General features: G+C 36.7%; 1 protein-coding gene across 2 annotated transcripts in view; it reads left to right on the forward strand.

Annotated features, from left to right (window-relative positions):
* ADGRB3 (adhesion G protein-coupled receptor B3) overlaps positions 1 to 15,410 on the forward strand; it is a 750,806-nt gene that overhangs the window by 701,132 nt on the left and 34,264 nt on the right. For both annotated transcript variants that reach the window (XM_030315777.1, XM_030315778.1), the window contains 3 exons: positions 6,731 to 6,826; positions 8,246 to 8,285; positions 13,145 to 13,788. In XM_030315777.1, coding sequence (XP_030171637.1) covers positions 6,731 to 6,826; positions 8,246 to 8,285; positions 13,145 to 13,788 — 780 coding nt within the window. The remainder of the gene's footprint in view (positions 1 to 6,730; positions 6,827 to 8,245; positions 8,286 to 13,144; positions 13,789 to 15,410) is intronic.

The following is a 15,410-nucleotide window of genomic DNA, read 5'->3' on the forward strand; positions in this document are numbered from 1 at the left end:
ACATAACGACATCTACTATTTACTATTCTCCACATTGCTATGGAAATTCAAACCACACAAGTTATGAAACCTTTGAAATAGTTACTGTTGCTAGGAAACCACTTTCTTAGTGCCTGCACATTCTTCTAATCTCTCCTGTCTCTGGCTGTGCCTGGCTCTAAGACAATCTTACAGCTTAATGTCAGAGGGGGAAAATAACAAGATTGTGATACAAAATAAGCTACAATAAAACCCTTTCACTAAATGGAAGGAAAAGGCAAGTACTTAAATAGATAATTTTGTTGTATCAGTATGTGAGGGTCCTGTGGCTGCTCTGTAGTGGAAGGAGAAGGGCCAAGCTCCTCTTTTCTCTTCCTCCAGCACTGGCAGGAGGTCTAGGCTGCACCAGATGAGGTCCCAGAATCTTCATCCAACCCACAAAGTGATTTTGTAATAAAATGCTTAAAATAAACATGAACAGCTTTTTCTTTCTTTTTTTCCCTCATTCTCTCTTTCTCTCATTCCCCTCTACCTTTTTTTTTTCTTCCATTTCCAGTTGGTCTATTTCCATAAAGGATACAGATAAACAAAATGATTTACAATCACATGGCAGTGAATATATGAAACAGACAAGCATCCTTACCTATCTCATCTAAAACCAATATTCTCCCAAACCATTAAAAAAATAAATGAAGCCAATAGTGGTGAAATAACTAGATAGCAATTTGAAAAGCAGTCGTATTGCATATAATATAGTTCAGATGGAGAGTTGCATGAATCTCCAAGCCTGACCATATACAGGGAAACTACGTGTGACTCCTTATTATAGAAGCGTGTAACTGTGCACTCCCTTACTGAAAGACAGCAAGAGTTTCAGTTAGTCTTTGGAGATGAGGGAGTGGGTGATAGGAGACTTCAAAACATAATGGGGTCCTGAGAGGGAAAATGGGGTTAGAGGATTAAGGGAGTGAAAATTTCAAGTAAGGGAAGATGCGGAGAGATTACTAGGCATGTGGTTTCCATGGAATGCACCTATGGTGAATATAGAGTGGTCGTCTCTGGGACCATCTGGGGTACATGGAGGAATAAAGCAAGTGATGTGTTCCTAGACACTTGAGTGATTTAAAAAAAAATTGGTTGTAACTGTAACACCAAGAGAAAGGCAATACTTACATTTGAGGGCATAGCATTGATTAACTGATATTTTAGAGCTTTCCCATGGGGGTGTTCAGTGGCCATGGTAAGAAGCCACTGTGTGTCATGTCATGAAGAAGCTCAGTAGATTTTATAAAGTTAGTGAGTGGTCCAGGATGGGAGGGTCAGGGTACTACTGATCCTAAGATTTTCAGCTTGCTCAGAAGGACAAAGATTTAACAAGGAAGTACGTTGCTAAGAGCCTTGTCTTTGTCACGCTGAATTGAAGGTTCAGGAAGAAAAACATTTAAAGATTATTTTGTTTTGTTTTCTGGGAATAGGAGATTAGCTCATGGTACTGCAATAAAACTGGATTTTATCAGGGGCACCTGGTGGCTCAGTTGGTTAAGCGCCCGACTTCGGCTCAGGTCATGATTTTGTGGTCCGTGAGTTCGAGCCCCACGTCAGGTTCTGTGCTGACAGCTCAGAGCCTGGAGCCTGCTTCAGATTCTGTACCTCCAGCTCTCTGCCCCTCCCCTGCTGGTGCGCTCGCTCTCTCTCTCTCAAAAATAAATGTTAAAAAAAATTAAAAAACAAAACAAAACTGAATTTTATCAGAACAGAGAATAGAAAGCACAAAGACTGCCTTTAAATAGGAACATGGATGGGACATAAACAAGGAGGATAAGCTCATATTACTGTATACTTATTTCCAGAAATCAGCTCATTCCACTTCTTAGGCAAGGGAATGTATAAATCCTACCTCTCCTTCCAGAGTAGGCTTTCCTGACTTGAGCATACTTGCAATTATATTATGAATACTTACATCAGTCTGAATCTGCACTTTTGGTTCTCCAAGCCCATGCAGAGATCTAGGAGTTTAACAAGAGCACGAAATCAGATGAGTAAAATGGCATCAGTGAACAAATTGAAACACAGAGTTCATGGCAGAGATTGCCAAACTCAGGCATGTCTGCTAGGCGGTACCCAACAATGTCTTGCTTTACCTAAAATTCTTCTGAGTATCTGGCCAAGTGGATAGGCAAATCCCACTTCCCACTCCTGCCACTTCCCTGGGGAACATAACTCTGCAACATTGTTAAACTGGTGGCAGGAAGTCAAGTATGTCCGGAATAGAGGCTTGAAATAAATGGAAGTGTGGAGGTCATGAAAGGATTTTAGGTCCTGCCTCAAAGTGGATGGCAAGAGGCTCAAATGAAGTATCCTGTGAAGGTAGGGGTGTTGGATCTGACACACAGCTTCCTCCCCCCTCTTATTCACATGCCAAAGAAATGCTGTTCCGTTTTTCAGATCACATATGTGACTTGCCCTCTAGGGAAGCTTGTGCTGTGCCGAAAACTGATACCAAAAAAGCTAAAAAATCTAGTTTTGAGAGTAAGTGATCCTTTAGCTGTTAAAAGATTACAGTAGGAAGTCATCAGGACTGAAATTTAGGACTGAAGTCCCTATTTTCCTTCTATGTATAGCAAACAACAAACCATTTTTTATTCCCTTTGTTCTCAGAGAAGTCAGGTAATACTTTCATAACGTGAACAGTTGGTTGGCGTAATACACATGAAATTGAGAAGAACCTTATTGGTTAATCTAATGATTAAATTACATGGAATTTAATATGATTAAAAAGAGCTGAGTCATTTGTTTAATATGAATCAATAATAAACATCAGATTCAGAAAAAAAAACACAGAGTACGTAAAAACTCCCTCCTCCCCTAAGCTACCACACTCAAATAATTATAAAAATGTAACTCAATTTCTTTTCTTGTCTTAAAATGATCTCCGGAGTAGGAAATGAGGAATAACTGGAGGTAAAACTGTCTTCTTAAAAGGTAGAGATTTGGGGTCTGAGCTGCTTGGTAGCTAAATACAGAGCCCATTTCAAACAGAGCAGCTCTTTCCTGTGCGGCTTCTCTGAATTGCAACGCTGCCAGACACCGCTCGGTGCTCTTCCCCAGCAATCTCTAAATCTGGCACCAGCTTTCACAGTGACACTCTGCCAACTGCCTTCAGAGTGAGGACCAACCGAGAGGCTCTCAGCTTGCTGCTCCTGAGAGGAAGCAGATCGCTCTCCTGTGGGGGACGAGGGAAGTGAGACACACCCCTGCACACTTCTTTGAATTCATGTCTCACCCAGGAATGCGTCCACAATAAACGGGCGTATAGCTTTGCAGGAGTTTTTAGAGCAGCCCCCAGCTGGAGCCAGCCGGGACAACTCTGGTGGTGCCTCTGGTAGATACTTTCAGAAGACAGCCTCCATAGCATATTCTTTTTACCTCATCTTGTTTTTGAAGATGTTTCTTGGTATGCTTTTTTCATTCCACAACATGACATCAGATTTCCTTAAAGTGCCCTATATATTCCAAGGCTATTTACATACCTGTTCTTTGCTACTCCCCCGATATTTTTTAACCCTCTGTCTGGCTGTCACTTATGGCGAAAGACCCATTGCAGAGTATTATAAAGAGAGGACATTTTGGAGACTAGATTTTAATTGTGCCAGAATAAGGCAAGTGTTTAATTACTCATGGCAAGTTTACTTAAAAATTATATTTACTTGTCTTATGTAAGTTTAAAAAATGATAACATTGCAAGATGTGAGAGTTACATAAAAATTTTTAATTAAGTTGTTGCCTAAAATAAGTGGCTTGTTCCCAACAAAAAGTAATAAGTTAGATGAAAGAGCTTAAATAATAAATCTATGAATCTTCTAACAATTTTTTTTCTTCAGTCTTAATCACAAGCCAAGAAACACCAAGACTGTTATTGTCCAGCACTGTAAATATGACAGTTGGCACAGAAGAGTTAATATCAGGTTGGAATAGGCTGATAGAGATTCTGTCTTTGTTTTTTGTGCTTCCTTCTTATCTAGAATTAATACTATTTCTTGTGGTCTTGCTTTTTAAACAATTCCAGTTGTTCCCCAACAGTTCAATTCACATTGATTCACCAAAGATAAAAGTCATTTTGTTTACTTGATGGAAAATTCAATTAATTATCAAAACGTTTCCAAATAGCTGCAGATACATTTCCCAGCTACTGTCTTGCCTAAAACACCCTTTTCTGTGACATGGAATATGCATTATGAAATCTAGCCTAATCATTCTTCCCTGACAGTGTTGGACAAATATTTAAGGCTAATTCATCTAGATCGCCTGAATGCACTTTTAAAATTTTGTAAAAATCGAACAGAGCATTTGGAATCGAGGTGAATTTCTCCTGCAGAGCTTTCTGAATTAGAAGTAACCGAAGCCCTAAAAGTGTCAGAGAGTCTAGCACTTAAATTACGGCATTTACATGATCACTAAAATGACTTTGAATTTACTGGAGAATTTTTATGTTTTTCTGTTTTATATTTCTTCTGAATAGCATTGACTGATTCACAAAGCTGACATCATTCTCCAGAGTAGAAATGCCCTTAATCCATTGTCATATTTGGGAACTGGGGAATTTAAAGTATTGATTTTGTATGTGTATGTTATGAAAAAGAGTAAGATTTCTTCTGTATCTCCTTCACACGATCAGATAGTGGATTTTGAAGAGAAACTTACAGAAGTTGCTTTTCCATATTTCATTGTTAGACAAAAATATCCTTGGCAGCTACACTCTGAAGGTCTGAAAATAGAGAGTGGTTAGTGGGTACCAGTTCAATCACTGTTGGTATTACCAAGTGCCACTCTCATATGTTATATATGCCAGTATTTAGAAATAGATTTGAAAAAAAAAATCTTCATGTGACAAGCTCCTGGAAGGCAATATTTTGAACATATTACTTATCTACCTTTATAAATTGTGTTTCTTTAACAGTTGCCTTTGGCACAAACAGAAAATTAGCGTGTACCTATTTTTCTGACAAATATACTTTCTTAGTGTTTTCTCCCAATGCAGATTTCTGTGTAGCAAACAGTGATCGTCTGGCAAACACTAGACACATTACCAATTTTTTTATTATTAGTGTGTCACTCTAGGACCTACAGATATTACTTCTTAATCTAAAAAGGAGGAGCCTGAAAGCATTTGCATCCAAAGAATCTAACTTTGTCCATGTCATGTCTCTTTCAAGGGAGAAGCTGTATGACTTAGTTCTCAATATTTATCCAATTCTTCAGGAAAAGATGAGAGTAGATTTCACTGAGCCTATGCTTATACCAATGTGTTTTAAAGACCAAAGAAGAAATTATCTTGCTCAATTATATCAGGGAACTTCTCATCCTTTTTTTCCAGTAAATCTCAGATTAAAAGATACCAGAATCATAGGATAGAAAAGAGGTCGAAGAGCACTGAGTTCATCCTCCACTCCCTAAATTCATGGCAAGAGTGATCACATCACCAGGATTAGAACCTAAGGTGGAAAAAAAGAAGTAGACAAGGTCTCATCATATATACTGGTTGGCCAGGAGTCTGCAGTGGTGACTAAACTTATGTCACTTTCCAAATCTTTCAGTAATGCCAATCTTTTCAGTTGCTGAAAACAACTTAATAGGCTCAGTTTTCTTCTGGCCAACATGTATACTATGCACACCTCACAGTAAAACAGTGACAGGATATTTTATGCCAGTGCTTCTCAAAAGTAAAGATCATTATGTGTTCACTTTCGTCGTCTGTGTGATGGCGCTACTGTCACACAGAGGATATGTGACATCATCTCTGCTTTGTTTTTTAATCCAACAAAACAGATTAGAATAAACTAGAGGGAGAATATCAATACTGTGAAGCCAAAACAACAAAATATGAACAAAATGACCTTGCCATTGACTTGGATAAGAAGCAACTGCGATAATGTCTATCAATAGCTTGTTAGGAGCCTAATGAGCCACAGGAAGTGGAAAAAAGACCTGTTGATGCAAAGGCATCATATGATCAGAATAACTCTCAATTGATTTGTGTGTTTCTTCTTCATCCATTCATGTTTACTCGTTTAATAAAGGATTTAATGTTCACATTTCCTTGTGGTATGTGTTTCTTGATTCAGAATCCAATTGTGAATGGGTGTTAAGGAAGTTTGGCTTTGCTAAGTGATCTTCTTCTTCTTCTTCTTTTTCTTCTTCTTCTTCTTAAACAACCAGAGACAAGGTGTTTTTGTTATCTTTCTGTTTCACTGTGTTTTCTTTTTACACCAGGACGCATAGTACTTGAAGGGAGATAAGAAATCATTTCCCCAGTAGGATCCCTTACATGAGACATAATGGGAAAATCCCAAATCAATTCCAGTTGAAGATCATTGAGTAATCTCATTTTCACAATGTTTAAAGCTATTATGAAGATTATGCCACACCAAATAGTAAATCCCCCTTGAAAGACACACACATTGTTTGTAACAGTGAAAATAAAATCTGCCCGCTGGCAAGAATTGCTGTTCAGCCAGACACAGCCATTGTGATAACTGAGGACTTCCCAGCGCTTCCCTCTATAGATTATGGCAAGTGATCAATTTCCTTAGCATAAAGTCCAGGTATACCAGTATACATTTTAAGAAGTAAGCCAAATGGGTATTAGATCATAAAACAATGATAACTGCTTTCTCAGTTGATTGCCAATATAGACAGTATCTTGTCATTGCCAAGAGAGAAGGAAATTGATGTTTCTCCCTCACCCCCACAGGTTCAGGATGCATTTAGATGCCGATTGAGAAACTGTCAGGATCCAATCAATGCTGATTCTTCAAGTTCTTTTCCTAATGGGCATGCTCAAATAATGGTGAGCTTTTATTTTTCTTCTGATGGTTGATTAAGTCATGATTTGTGAAGGGCATAAACAAATTTTGAGTGACTTTGGCTTTAGTTCATTGACAGACTGAGAGACACCAGATAACCATTCTCTCTGGATTGCTTAGGAGGAGAGGATCTGTTATTGGCCCCTTGGTGCCTTGAGTATAGGGTCTCCATGCAACATCAGAGTACTCTCATCCGTGCACAAAATTAGGGATAACAGTTTGTCCACAGGAATATGTTTGTTTACAGATCAGAATACTGTGGACCTTCACTTCTGGTCTTAAAGCACTGGTTCTCGACCTTGTTTGTGTATTAGAATCCACACTCCAGATCAATGAAATCAGAATCTCTGGAGTGGGACCTACATATCAGTGGTTCCAATATGCAGCCTAAGATTAGAACCACTGCCCTAAAATAGAAGAGGGTAGCCACAATTCCACTAAAAGGGCTGTCATTATACATGGGCTCCAACTATTGAGATTAAGGGATACTTTAGGCGTCGGCACTTTGGTATCTTTTAGAAATAAGATTTAAACTATGATTTGCTAAAATCAGGGCTTAGAGATTTCTTTTACAATATATTTAATTTATTATCAATGTTTTGGGATTAGGCAACATAAAATAGTGTAAGCTATATACTAGTAGCTAAGACTTGAGAAGGAATAATCAATTCTGTGTTAAAAACAAATATTGATTTCTAATTTAAAATATTAAAAAAATTCTAAATAATATTGTCCAGTATATGACCAGAAGAGCTTGATTAAGATGGGCTAATTTAATTTTACCATTTAAAAAAAGTACATGATTTATTTAAAATAAAAGTTTTAGGAAAATACAGAGATGAAACTGAACCCTAGCAGGTTGTAGACCAGCTTAGTATTGTTTAATCTTCCATTTTAGTTCCTAAACCTAAAAGTCTTTTGTCGATTTGAATGAAAATGGATCATGAGAAGAGCCTAGTTTGACTACTAGGGTTTGACAAAGCTGTACTATAAGATACTATATTATAAACAATATATTCAAAGTGAATACTTTGAGAATACAAAAAACATGTATTTAAGTATGTTTGTAATAGTGCGATTCTTTTTTTTATTGTGGTTTAAGGAATTGCCTTGAAATTCTATCCTTTTGTATATGGTGCAGTCTCCTGACTGAAGATGACAGTGGGTATTGTATTGCTTTATTAAAATTGTATGCCATTTTTCCACGCTTTTATTCAGCATTCGGTCTCTAGGGAGTAGTCTTGAACACAATTTGATTATTCCTTGAGAATTTTTTTTTGCACAAAATAATAATCTAGTGCTGCCTAGTCGGATATCTGTAAACTTCAGTTAATCTAGTTAGTAAAAGTCGCTTGAGGTCTTCATCAAATGATGATTCTATACCTTATTATTTCTTGTTACAGACAGACTTTGAAAAGGATGTAGACATTGCTTGTCGATCAGGTAAGAATATTTGGATTTTGAAAATATCATTAGGGATGTTAAATCATTTTTATGATTTTTATTTTAAAGAAAATGCTGCAGTTTACATACCACATATTACTGTGGATGAATAGAGAATCTTCCAAAGGGAAACATTTCAGTAGCAGAATGTGGTGGAGAGGGAGGGGTGGGGGGTGAAAGGGCGAATGAGGATTGAGAAACTAAGAATTAGGAAGCACAGCAACAGGAGAAAAGCATTGACTTAGAGACCTAACACTTCCATTCCACTGCTTACTGGTTGTCAGGTGTAAGGCCAGGTTAGCCTCTTTGTGCCTCAGTTCTATCATCTGTGAAATATGGGTTGTTGCAAGGATCAAATACATTGTGTGTGTTTGTGTGGATCATACTGCTGCTATTGTTATATTCTTAGCAAGGCCCAGAAGAAACCATGCAGCAGTCTCTGCCTTAGAGCGCTAGGGTCCGTCCCATGGACATGGTCTCTGATGGCTATCCTCAGCCTGTGGCTAAACCCTCACCAGGAGTAGATGATTCAAGAGTTTCAAAGGAAACTACTTGTTTAATTTTTTGGATAATTCCAGTTGTTGCAAAAGTTTCTTTATATTGGGATATATAACATACCTTATTTTACCTTGTATTCATTGAGTTTAGTGCTGCTCTCTAGAATAAGACTGGATATCTACTTCATCTAAATATCTGGATGTTTAAAAGCAAATACTATTTAGTCCAATCCAAGTCCTTTTTCTCCAGACAAAACAAACCATGTTTCCTCATTCATTCCTCATAGCATTCCTCACCGGCAAGCATGGTCCCCCACATAGGCTCCAATTTGTCAATAATTTTTAAATTATGGTGCCCAAATGTACACACTTGTTCAACATTTCTCATAGTTGGCTCTTTGCTTATATTAATGTTATCTACATTTGCATATTATTTCATAGCAACTGGTATATTACTACTGTCAACTTGTCATGTAAACCTCAAAGACTTTTTATAGTAGTTGTCACAACTTTACCAGTATAGGATTATATAAAGGCTCTGGGTTTTTTTCCCTTGAAGAAAAATCTGGCCTTGCATTTATCTCTGTTTGCTAGTTTCAGGTTAGCGTTCTATCCATTTGAAATTTTTTGGCCATTGAAAGTTTGATAAGAATATTTTCTGAACGTTTATTCAAACTGTCAATTAAAAAGTTGGATGGGAGAAGAGTATAGATCCCTGCTGTGTTCAGTAGGGCACCTCCCACCTACCCCACACTGACTCCCTTTAAGTATATTTTTCAGACTCAACTGATAAACATTAAACATCTATGCAGGCTCAGAGATTACAGAGTTGTTATAATCACAAGAATATGAGAGACTAAGTTCATACTCTCATTCTTTTTTTAAATGCTTATTTAGCTATTTATGAGAGGCAGGGGATGGGCAGAGAGAGAAGGAGAGAGAATCCCAAGCAGACTCTGCACTGTCAGCACAGAGCTAGACGTGGGGCTCAAACTCATGAACCATGAGACCATGACCTAAGCCAAAATCAAGAATCAGATGCCTAACCAGCTGAGCCACCCAGGTGCCCCCATATTCTCAGTTCTGAATTTACTGAAAATACTCAATGTAGAATATGGTACTAGCAGAGCAGAATAACTGTCATAACTTGGGAGCACATAGTGGGCCTGGGGATAGGGTATTAGGAATCATTCTTTCTTGTTTAATATCTAACAAAATATTGCTAAGAAACAATCTTACTGGTGTTTGGATTTCTAAGTCTACCATTTCTGTTTTTGGAAAATTGATAAAACATTCTCCTTTGCTCCATCCGCCTCCATAATTTCTCAAAGATCACTAGCCATGGTGCCAGGTTCCACATCTGTGTTCCAAGATGGGACATGATCTGTCAGGGGTCCAGAAGCCCAAGTTTATTTAAAATAATTAAGTATTCATTGGTTTCCTATTTTCCTACCTTTAGTTTAGTTTTCTTTCAGTCTCTTTTGGTGTACTCTTCACAGTTCTCCTTGACAGAGAATCAAAATAGGAACAATTAGTTTTGCCCAGACCAGCAGTGTTAGCATCATCTGGGAACTTGTTAGAATTGCAGACTTTAGGCCCTACCCCAGACCTACTGGGTGCTGGGGTACAGTAATCAGTGTTCTCACAAGCCATCCAGGAAATCTGATGTATGCTGAAGTTGCAAAACCACCGTGTTAGACCATCCTCTCCAAGCTGTGATCTCATTCATCAGTATTCATTCTGCTCTTTTGTTAAATTACCCCTTAGCCCCAGACTTCATTGCATTCTGGGATTTAGTATTCCTACCACTATTTTATTGGAAAATATTTTTGTAACGTTTTCATTTTTGTCTGGGCCCTTTTTAACTGAGCTCATCGGGAACTTTCCTCTGAGTTTTTCTAGAGGTTTGTGTTCATGTACAAATAGATTTAATTTTAAAGTTTCAATTCATGGACTCTGAGTAATCTTTCTCTAAGTTATGTTGAAATTCACTTTCCCAAAAGGTAGAATATATATCTGATAATGCAAAATATTTAGGTGCTTTTTGTTTTGTTGTGCCGTGTTTGGGTTTTGCCTTTCACAACTTAGTTAATTTCTCGTCAAAGTCCTATCCCTTCAACATCATGTCTGTATGTGTAGGTGGTATGCATTTGTTTATGTTTCTCCAAAATTTGGAAATCTATTTTAAGTAAGTCTAAGAGGAAGACCTATCTTTCATATCGAGTAGACACTATTTCATAAGAAGAATTATCTTTCCCCAAATATTTAAGATATATAATTTTTCAGTAAAGATAGCTGTGTCATTTGATAAAAATGTGGTGAGTAGAACTACAAATGGTATTAACTAATACAAAACTAAATGTAGCTTGTACAAATACAGATCATAAAATCAGTATTCAGTACCAAAGTTTCACTTATAATTTACAATATATTCATAAAAGTATAAAATTATCTGTATGTCCTTAATGTCAAAAGACATGTGCCTGTAACTGCCTTTAAATTGTATTTCTATAAATTTTGGATTAATTTTTACATATAGTTAAGATTAAAAATTTAGAGATTTTTTTAAAAGTATTTTATTTAGAATGTCATTAACTCTATTAATTTAACATACTTTTCCCATTAATGTTTTTATGCAAATTGTTCCTAGCAACCACAGTTTATCACTGATCTATTAAGAGGTTTAGAAATAACTTTTTAAAACTAAATGATTCTACCTCTTTATATAATAAATACAAAAAGTTACAACCAAATTGTGGATTAATAAAAAATATATAGGGGCGCCTGGGTGGCTCAATCAGTTGAGCGTCTGACTTCGGCTCAGGTCATGATCTCCCTGTTCGTGAGTTCGAGCCCCTCATCGGGCTCAGTGCTGACAGCATAGAGCCTGGAGCCTGCTTCAAATTCTGTGTCTCCCTCTCTCTCTGCTCCTCCCCCGCTCATGCTCTGTTTCTCTCTCTCTCTCTCTCTCCTTCAAAAAAAAAAAAAACATTAAAAAAATATATAGATGTAAGTTTCAATTGATTTTTAGTGTCTGAAACAGAGACCTAATACAATAATTATATACAGTATCTCAAAAGATAAAAGAGATTACATGAATGATGCTTTTTTTTTGAATGATGCATATTTTGCAGTAATTTTGAAGGCTTCTTTATAGTGGGGAAAGACATTCATGATCTGTTTTCAACCTCTGCTTTAATGCATAATTATGATGCTATTTGAAAATTGGATAACAATGGGTAAAATTCAGTATATCTGAAACTTTTCATGAGGAAACAACAAACCAAATATTTTGTAGTTATCTATGCCTAATGACATTTTCATTGACAATTGTTCTGCTTTGTACATAGAACAGCATTTGTGTTCTGTGTGCTTTCAATGCCAAAATTACCAAGAATATTTTTTTAGAATTTCATTCTTTCCTACCTCACAACTGACAGTCGTTTACAACTAAGCATGCTTCAAGTCATTCTGTTGCTATTACTCATAATATATGACTTTCTTCTTATATAGAAAGAAAAGAAAAAAACTAAAATATATTTCAATCAGAAATTCTGAACCTTTTGTTGGTTTATTTTGGCTTGGTTTGGTTTCATTTTTCCCCTCTCTTAGTACAAGTTAGCATGCATTTTTAATTTTTCTAAGTCATTATTTTTCAAGCTTAAAATTGAATAGAGTTGTCAGAGACTCATACAGTTTTTCCTGCTTAAAGTCAGTGGCAATTTTAATACCCCCTCAAGGGCATTTGAGCATATGGATTGATCTTGTAAAGGAATTCTTTTTTTCCCACATGGAACTGAAGATGATAAATACTTTTGAACCCTGTATCTACCTTGACCATATGGACTTCATAGATAAATGCTCATTAATTTTCAACATGCATAATTTTAGAGGAATTTTTGATGCAGTAGGATGAAATTCTCATTGATTACCTCTCTCAAGAAGTATTTTAATGAATAGAACTTGCAGAATTCTTTAGGGGAAAAGCCTTGAGAAAAAGTCAAATTCATGTGAACATATCCATAATTTCATAAAACTCTTTGCAGTAGATTGATGGAGAAACTTCCATGGTAATCTGCCTTTTCCCTGAAAAGCTATGCAGAGTTGTGTAAGAATAGGGTACTGAGATTTTTGAAAGTCCATTATTCAACTTTCCGATATGTTTTAGTTATGGACTACCTATCAGAATCAATGAAGAGTAGTTGAGTAATCTGGACCATCTACAAACAATAGATACACAGTTTTTTAAATATTGTTTTTTTTGTTTACTAAGGAAATTATTTAGTAGAGAGATAGCAAAATACAGCAGTAAAAAAATAAAAACACATTGTCTTTTCTGAATTTTTATATCCTAACTTATAGTTCTTCACAAGGATATTGGTCCTTGCCGAGCAGCAACAATAACAGGAACACTCTCTAGGATTTCTCTAAATGATGATGAAGAAGAAAAGGGAACAAACCCTGAAGGGCTAAGCTATTCAACACTGCCTGGAAACGTCATTTCCAAAGTCATTATCCAGCAACCCACGGGTATGCACATGCCCATGAGTATGAATGAGCTGGGCAATCAGTGTTTGAAAAAAGAGAACAGTGAATTGCGAAGAACTGTGTACTTATGTACAGATGACAATTTGAGAGGAGCTGATATGGATATAGTCCATCCTCAAGAAAGAATGATGGAAAGTGACTATATTGTGATGCCCAGAAGTTCTGTAAATACCCAGCCATCAATGAAAGAGGAAAGCAAAATGAATATTGGTATGGAAACCTTGCCACATGAAAGGTTATTGCACTACAAAGTGAATCCTGAATTCAACATGAATCCCCCTGTAATGGACCAGTTCAATATGAACTTAGATCAACACCTTGCACCCCAGGAACATATGCAGAATTTGCCCTTTGAGCCTCGCACAGCTGTGAAGAATTTCATGGCCTCTGAGTTGGATGATAATGCAGGACTATCAAGAAGTGAAACTGGGTCAACGATATCAATGAGTTCATTAGAGGTAAGCAACAGAATAACCCTTTCCTTGATATTTTAAACAGTTGATATTTGATAAATTGATTCATGTGACACTGGATTGAGTCACATGAAAAGAGTCATATTACCTCTTACAGTTATGTATCACACAAATATTTTAGGCATGTTGGGATTAAGATTCTAGACATTTTTTTTTCCAGTAGTACATCAGAATGCCCTTTCTCAAGATCACGTTTTAAAAAAGGAGTCCTCTAGGGGCGCCTGGGTGGCTCAGTTGGTTAAGTGTCTGACTTCACCTCAGGTCATGATCTCACGGTTTGTGAGTTCGAGCCCCGTGTTGGGCTCTGGGCTGACAGCTCAGAGCCTGGAGCCTGCTTCAGATTCTGTGTCTCCTTCTTTCTTTGCCCCTCCCCAACTTGTGCTCTGTCTCTTTATGTCTCTCAAAAAATAAATAAATGTAAGAAAAAATTTTTAAAAGGAGTCCTCTATAATTAAAAGGATAACTATCAGTCATAATTCTTTCAGAATGGGAACCAAGTAGAGCACTCAATAGAAAAAATAGAAGATCCTCCTGATGTTTGTCAGGTACTGGAGATCCTTCTGGTGGTTGAAGTAGTTCCTGGATGGCATTACAAACTCAAACCAAAATCTGGGTTTTCTGTATAAGAGCATCCATTAGAAATACCAAAATTGGAATGTTTCTGTGGGGTCTTCCATTACACTAATTATAAACTCTATTATTATGTTAGGTCAATATCTTTCAGAGTAAATGTTGTGATCTTAGCTCCTGCATAATGATGACCACTAAAACTTTTCATCTTAAATTGTGAACTCTCAGGAGGGATGTACATTGATCAGGTTAAGAGTCAGGACTCTCAGGTCCAACCACATGGCTTTTATAAAAAAAGCATATTCCCCTCAGCTTCTTTTTTGCTCATAAAGTGAAGTACACAGTAGTCAACTGTTAGCAGTATCATTCATAATTTATTTCAGTTAATCAAATAAGATCTAAGGAATGTGTCTTGCTTTTTTATGACATGCATCATATCACTGTTTTATAAGTGACTTTTATATCTTGTTTCTTGAAATTTTGCTGTAAACTACATGTATTCTATTACATATGTTCAGTATGCAATGCTGATCTATTACATATGTTCAACATATAATGCAATACATGCATTCTTTTGTATGTCTTACCAATTGTTTTAATATTCTAGATCATTTCATAAGACACTAGTTAGAGAAAGATACTAGAACTGGTTGCTTCCCCTTTCCATCAGATATATGATGAGCACTGTATGTTCTAGTGTTCAAAAGTGCCCAGAGACAATTATACATCCCTACTCCTCACAAAGCCATTCCTTCTACTACATCAACATGAAGAGAGATCCTGTAAGGCTAGAGTAACTTGGTGAGTGATATGATTTTGAGATTTTTTTTCCCCAACTGGACCAAGGAACTTCTAGACTAAAATGGGAAAGTGAATGGGATCAGAATAAATCCCTAGATTCTAGATCAACCTTAAATACAATGGGGTTTCTGAGAAGAACCATCCCTTAGAACCAAAAGAATAGGGGCAGTGAGGCCAAATTAACTCTAGAGTGGCAGGAGCTCCCACTAGACAAAAGTGTTCCATCTTTCTCAATT

The sequence above is a fragment of the Lynx canadensis genome, chromosome B2, assembly GCF_007474595.2.
Source record: "Lynx canadensis isolate LIC74 chromosome B2, mLynCan4.pri.v2, whole genome shotgun sequence".
Classification (NCBI taxonomy): Eukaryota; Metazoa; Chordata; class Mammalia; order Carnivora; family Felidae; genus Lynx; species Lynx canadensis.